The sequence below is a fragment of the Lutra lutra genome, chromosome 8 (genome assembly GCF_902655055.1).
Source record: "Lutra lutra chromosome 8, mLutLut1.2, whole genome shotgun sequence".
In the NCBI taxonomy this organism is placed as follows: domain Eukaryota; kingdom Metazoa; phylum Chordata; class Mammalia; order Carnivora; family Mustelidae; genus Lutra; species Lutra lutra.
In genome coordinates this window covers 42,340,550-42,347,561 of record NC_062285.1, presented here as the reverse complement: position 1 = coordinate 42,347,561, position 7,012 = coordinate 42,340,550, and the positions used below count along the sequence as shown (strand labels likewise).

Here is a 7,012-nt window from a genome sequence, read left to right as displayed (position 1 = left end):
CTGAATAGAGAACCCAGAATTAGACTTTCACAAATATGTCAAACTGATTTTTTAAGGGAAATAATAATACTTTTTTATGTTTTTCTTTCAAGTCTTTATTTATTTTAAAGAATTCTAAAGATTTTATTTATTTATTTGACAGAGAGAGAGAGAGATCACAAGTAGAGAGGCAGGCAGAGAGAGGGGGGAAGCAGGCTCCCTGCTGAGCAGAGAGCCCTATATGGCTGGATCCTAGGACACCAAGATCACGACCTGAGCCGAAGGCAGAGGCTTAGCCCACTGAGCCACCCAGGCGCCCTATTTATTTAAAAAAATTTTAAAAATTTTATTTATTTCTTTGCAAGCATGAGTTGGCAGGGGGGAGGACTGAGGGAGAGGAAGACAGAGAAACAGACTCCCAGCTGAGCATGGAGCCTGATGTAGGGCTCTACTGCAGACCCCCAGAGATCATGACCTGAGCTGAAGGCAGACCCTTAACCCATTGAGCCACCCAGGCTCCCCTCAAGTTTTTATTTAAATTCAAGTTGGTTAACATATAATGCAGTATTGGTTTCAGGAGTAAAATTCAGTGATTCATTACTTACATAGAATACTCAGTGCTCATCATAAGTGCACTCCTTTTATTTTTTAAAATATTTTCTTTATTTATTAGAGTAGGGAGAGGAGAGAGATCATGAACCAGGGGTGGGGGCAGAGGGAAAGGGAGAAGCAGACTTCCCGTTGTGCAGGGAGCCTGATGTGGGGCTCAACCCCTGGACCCCGATATCGTGACCTAAGCTGAAAGAAACAGCTGATGCCCAACAAGTGCACTCCTTAATGCCCATCACCCCTTTAGCCCATTCCCCCTCACCTTCCTTCCAGCAACCCTCAATTTGTTCTCTATAGTTAAGAGTCTCTTATGGTTTTCCTCCCTCTCTGTTTTTGTCTTATTTTATTTTTCCTTCTCTTCCCCTATGTTCTTCTGTTTTGTTTCTTAAATTCCACATATGAGTGAAATCAAATGGTATTTTTCTTTCTCTGACTTATTTCACTAAAATAATATACTCTAGTTCCATCCACATTGTTGCAAACAGCAGGATTTCATTCTTAAAGAATGAAGATCTTAAGGAAGTAAAATGGCGGGCTCGTGGTGAGCGGCTGTCAGGAATGAAAATAGAAATACCCTGAAGATTTTAAAATAGGTTTCTCTTCAAATCATCTTCTCTCATACCACCCGATAAGGATTTTGATTCATCATGGCGTTAGCAGCAGTAAAATGGGTGATATCAAACAGAACTCTCTGGAAACATTTATTTCCAATTCAAAACGGAGCTTTATATTGTGTTTGTCATAAATCTACATATTCTCCTCTACCAGATGACTATAATTGCAAAGTAGAGCTTGCTTTGACATCTGATGGCAGGACAATAGTGTGCTACCACCCTTCTGTGGACATTCCATATGAACATACACAACCTATCCCTCGGCCAGATCCTCTGCATAGTAATGAAGAAACACATGACCAAGTGCTGAAAACCAGATTAGAAGGAAAAAATGAGCCCTTGGAGCAAGGACCCATGATAGAACAACTTAGCAAAATGTTCTTTACTACTAAGCACCGTTGGTATCCTCGTGGACAGTATCATAGACGTCGTAGGAAACTGGATCCTCCAAAAGACAGATGATACTGAGGTTTTCAGGAATCAAAAAGATGTTATCTCGTGTCTCATTCGCCTTTTGAGAAAATGCATTGAGTATATTCACTAACATGTTATATAGCAAAATAACAATAAAATATGTTCATAAAAAAAAAAGAATGAAGATCTTAAAGATCTTAAAGGGATCTTTCATAGAGCAAAGGTTTTCGGTTCTGTTAGAATCCAATTTATTGAGTAATATTGAGTAATATTACTGAGTAATATTCCTGTGTGTGTGTGTGTGTGTGTGTGTATCACCACTTATTTATCCATTCATCACTTGATGGACATCATCATTTGGGCTCTTTCCATAATTTGGTTCTTATTGATAGCGGTGCTGTAAACATTGTGGTGCACATGCCCCTTTGAATCAGTATTTTTGTATCCTTTGGATACTTAGTAGTGCAATTGCTGGGTCATAGGATAGTTCTATTTTTAACTTCTTGAGGAACCTCTATATTGTTTTCCAGAGTGGCTGCACCAGTTTGCATTCCCAACAGTGTCAGAGGTTTCCCCTTTCTCTGCATCTTCCCCAACATCTGTGTTTTTTTCCCGAGTGGTTAATTTTAGCTATTCTGATCATTCTGAGGTGGTATCTCATTGTGGTTTTGATTTGTATTTCCTTGAAGATGAATGATGTTGAGCATTTTTTCATGCATCTGTTAGCCATTTATATGTCTTCTTTGGAGAGATGTCTGTTCATGTCTTTGGCCTATTTCTTAACTGGATTATTTATTTTGGGGGTGTTGAGTTTGATAAGTTCTTTTTTGTTCCTTTTCCAGCTCCTTTAGGTGTGCTGTTAGGTTTTCTTGCCAAACTGGTTTTTGACAAAGGTGCAAAAGCAAGTCAATGGAGGAAGGTTTGCTTTCTCAACAAATGGTCCTGGACCAGGTGGACATCCATAGGCAATAAAATGAACCCTGACCTAAACTTTACACCTTATACAGCAATGAACTCAAAATAGATCACAGACTTACATGTGAAACATAAAAATATACAACTTATAGAAAATAAAATAAGAAAAAAATCATCAGGGTCTAGGGCTAGGCAAAGCTCCCTAGACTTTACATCAAAAGTATAATCCATAGAAGGAGAAGTTAATAAATTGGATTCTAACAGAACCGAAAACCTTTGCTCTATGAAAGATCCCTTTAAGAGGATAAAAAGACAAATGACAGACCTGGAGAAAGCACTTATCAGACAAAGTACTTTATCTAGAATACTTAAAGAAGTTCCAAAACTCAATAGTTATTAAAAAAAAAGGGAGGGGGCAGCCCAATTAGAAAATGGGCAAAAGGCATTAACAGACCCTTCACCAAAGAGGATAAATGGATGGCAAAAAACACATTAAAACATGTGCAACATCATCATCCACTAGAGAAATGAGAATTAAAACTACAATGATATATCACACAGACCTATCGAAATGGCAAGAATAAAGAAACTACTGACAACACCAAATGTTGGTGAAAATGTGGAGAAACTGGATCCCATATACATTGCTGGTAAATGGTAAAGCGACTCTGGAAAGCAGTTTGGCAGTTTCTTCTAAAACTAAACATGTGATTACTTTCCTACCCAGTAATTGCACTTGTCCTTTAGTGAGGTAGATAGTTAAATTATGGCACACTCATTCCACAGAATACTTCTCAGCAAGAAAACTATTGATAAATTGGATGGACTTCAAAGGCATCATGGAGGAAGGGGTGCTTTTTCAACAAATGGTCCTGGAGCAATTGGACATCCATAGGCAAAAATAGGAAAAAAGCCAATCTTAAAAGGTCTCATACTGTATGATCCCATTTATGTAACATTCTTGAAATAAAGTTATAAAGATGGGGAACAAATTAGTGGCTGACAAGGGTTAGGGATGGGGGTAGATATGGCTATAAAAGGATAGCACAAGGGAGCCTGATAGTAATGTCATAGTTCTGTACGGTGATTGTGGTGGTGGTTATGGGAATCTACAAACATATTGCATAAAACCACACATACACACGAATGCATGTAAGACTGGTGAAATATGAATAAACTCTGTGGATTGTACCAATGTTAATTTCCTATTTAAATACTGTACTGTTACTACTGTGGGGAACTAGGTGAAGGGAGATGGGAGACCACCTTATGTGAATCTATAATTATTTTTCAACAAGTTTAAAAATATCTTAATTGTGGGGCACCTGGGTGGCTCATTTGGTTAAGGGTCTGCCTTTGGCTTGGGTCATGATCCCAGAGTCTGAGATCAAGCCCCACATTGGGCTCCCTGCTCTGCAGAGAGCCTGCTTCTTCCTCTCCCTCTGCCTGCCTCTCTGAGTACTTGTGATCTCCATCACCCTGCCAAATAAATAAATAAATAAAAATCTTTTTTTTTTTTAAAAGATTTTATTTATTTATTTGACAGACAGAGATCAAAAGTCGTCGGAGAGGCAGGCAGAGAAAGAGAGAGAGGAAAGGAAACAGGCTCCCTGCATAGCAGAGAGCCTGATGTAGGGCTCGATCCCAGGACCCTGGCATCACAACCTGAGCGGAAGGCAGAGGCTTTAACCCACTGAGCCAGGAGCCCTGATAAATAAATAAATAAAAATCTTTAAATAAAATCTTAATTTTTAAAAAAATCCACTGATTTTTTTCTATTGGTTTTTTCCAAGGGAGATTTTTTTTAAATATTTTTTTTATTTTACAGAGAGAGAGAGAGATCACAAGTAGGCAAAGAGGCAGGCAGAGAGAGAGGAGGAAGCAGGCTCCCTGCTGTGCAGAGGATGTGGGGCTCCATCCCAGGACCCTGAGATGACCACCTGAGCCAAAGGCAGAGGCTTAACCCACTGAGCCACCCAGGTGCCCCTTCAAGGGAGACTGGGGGAGGAGGGGTTAAGAGTTTAAGGATTGCGACATTTGCATAGATCTTCCCGGTGGTTTCTTAGAAGATGTATATGAGGGAGGGCAAGACTAGAATCAGAAACATGCATTTCCTTGATTCTAGGAGGCATTTTGTTTATACTTTAACATCTAAATTGGGATGTTTCATTACAACTATCAGCCAGACAGTAGTCATACTGTATTTGTCACACCTACTCAGAAGAATCAAAACGTGCAAAACGGGTGTCTGAGGCTTGGAAGAAAATTCTAGAGACAGAAGAGGAACACTCTTAAGAAATGCTACATTGCCAAAGCCCTTGATGGCATGCACGGAGGACTACATTGTGTGAACAATCGTGGACATCTAAGACTGAGTATGGAAAAAAAAAAAAAAAAAGGAATCATAGGCGTGAGGCTCTGAATGTAAAGTTTTGGGAATACTGTTACCATACTCTTTTTAAATTTCCTTTTTATGTACGCACTAGAGTGAGCTTTTACAAAAATCTGTATCTATATAAATCTACACTTTCAATAAATGTAAAATAAAAAATCAAAGTTATAAGAAAGCGTGGCATCAGTTCATTTGCCACCTATTTTATCCTTAGCGGGAGCTACAATAACGGTTCAGTTTTACAACTCAGGGGGTCCAGGCAAGGGTAATAGTCTAAAGTGCGAGCAGGGGGGCGCCTGGGTGGCTCAGTCGGTTAAGCGGCTGCCTTCAGCTTAGGTCATGATCCCAGAATTCTGGGATCGAGTCCCGCATCAGGCTCCTTGCTCGGCAGGGAGCCTGCTTCTCTCTCCGCCTCTGCCTGCTGCTCCCCCTGCTCGTGCGCGCTCGCTCGCTCTCGCTCTCTCGCTCAGACAAATAAAATCTTAAAAAAAAAAAAAATAAAGAGAGAGCAGGACGGTGATACGAGGGGAGCGAATCCTAGAAAAACTAAGAATGAAAAATCGACTCACCTCGGTGAACGGGTAAGGAAATCTAGGGTGGTTTCCAGGTGGTCTGGGCAACGGAGTCGATGTGGAGACCTGCGTGGGAGGGAGAGGAGGAGAGGGCGTGCACGGCTTGTTCGTTTTAGGAGACACCGCGTGAGGAGCTTGCTGGCTATGCTGAAGGAAAAAGATGAATGAAGTCTCCGCTTGGGGAACTGGGTGACGCGGCCCGCGGCTCTGCCTCCACGGATTCTACACCTCAGACCTGTTTGTAACGGGTGGGAAGGTAGGGTCTGTGCGCCCCGCGGTACGCTAGTACTCTCAGGTCTGGGCGGCAGCGTGCTGGGGCCCGCCCGCGGCTGTGATTGGCTGGAGCTAGGGGCCGTGGGCGGACTTTAGGAACTGCTCAGCGATTGGCTGGCAGGGGCCCTAAATCAAACTATTGGCACCGCCCTTCCAGAGAGCTGGAGCCTGTTTCCACTCAGGCCTTAGACTGGTAAGCAAAACTATAGTCGTAGTGGTCAGTGAACGATCCCCTCCCACCGCTCCTTCCCGGAGTCGGGCTATGAGAGGAGAGCTGAGATTGGCCAACTTGCAGGGGCGGGGCGGGCTCGGCCGTAGTCGGGCTTGGCTTCGGACTGACGCCTGTCCTGCGCGTTGATTGGGCCGCGGGGTTGTCAATGTTACTGGGAGGCGTGGCCGACGCTAATAAAGTGTGGGACCCGCGCGGTAGCTGCGGTAAGTTGTACCGCAACTGGAGCTGTGGTTTTTAGGTGGAGGCGGAGCTTGGCGGCTCCGTAGACTTCAGCCGCAGCGTTTCCCCGGCCAGGTATCTGGCCGCAGCCTCAGGAGACAAGATGGATCCCTCAACAGCCACAGAAATGTGAGTTGCCCCTGGTGTGGGGGGCTCGACACCTCCTTGCTAACTCCCACCCCCAGGCCGGATTCTGCGGGACGGAAAATGGCGCATTGCAGCAGCTGCTGCGACGCGGGGAAACACCACCGCGCGCCGCCCCCAGACCTGGCCGCCCCTGGGGAGGAAGGGCAGCACCCCATCCCTGCAGCAACCACGGGGGCGGGTAGGGGCGCGGGGGTCCCACTTTCATGGCACTCTCTCCTCTGGCTTGTGGGGAGCCCCGTTCAGTCTCGGTAACAGGTGAGCCCGGGACCGGACGAAGGTGGGGCATGGAGAGACATTGGGGAGGGGGTTCAAGACCCTTTCTTGTTGTCTGATCGAATCTGTACTTAGGGCCTCTGGAAACAGTAAAGGGTGCACCCGCCTGTTAGAAACTTGAGTTGCTCTGCGATCTCCGGATTTATGTACGCCCCTCGCCCCATCTGTGCCATGTTACCCTACTCGCCCACACCCTCTTAGCAGTGAGCAAAGATCCAGAAACTTATCGGACAGTTCTTTGGCGCCAGGTGAGCAGCTCAGACTGACTCAGAGGGCAGTGGCATGTGGTTCCAAGCAGCCATTCATCTCAAGGCCACCTGTATAGGAGGTGTTTTCCCGTCATCCGGACCAGGCCCAAGTTTGGAAGAGAAAT

At 44.4% G+C, this 7,012-nt stretch overlaps 2 protein-coding genes across 5 annotated transcripts in view; both read left to right on the top strand.

Moving 5' to 3' along the window:
• Positions 1–1,128: 1,128 nt before the first annotated feature.
• Positions 1,129–1,769, top strand: LOC125107762 (39S ribosomal protein L42, mitochondrial-like). The gene has a single exon (XM_047743144.1). The coding sequence runs from the start codon at positions 1,236–1,238 to the stop codon at positions 1,662–1,664; it is 429 nt and encodes a 142-aa protein (XP_047599100.1). The 5' UTR covers positions 1,129–1,235; the 3' UTR covers positions 1,665–1,769.
• Positions 1,770–5,892: 4,123 nt separating this feature from the next.
• Positions 5,893–7,012, top strand: part of VAMP1 (vesicle associated membrane protein 1) — a 77,778-nt gene continuing 76,658 nt past the window's right edge. Inside the window, exons 1-2 of one of the 4 annotated variants that reach the window (XM_047743146.1) lie at positions 5,893–5,961; positions 6,295–6,348. In XM_047743146.1, coding sequence (XP_047599102.1) covers positions 6,323–6,348 — 26 coding nt within the window. In that variant the 5' untranslated portion in view covers positions 5,893–5,961; positions 6,295–6,322. Of the gene's footprint in view, positions 5,962–6,107; positions 6,349–7,012 lie in introns of those variants that run through there. The other 3 variants (XM_047743145.1, XM_047743147.1, XM_047743148.1) reach the window with 3 other exon arrangements.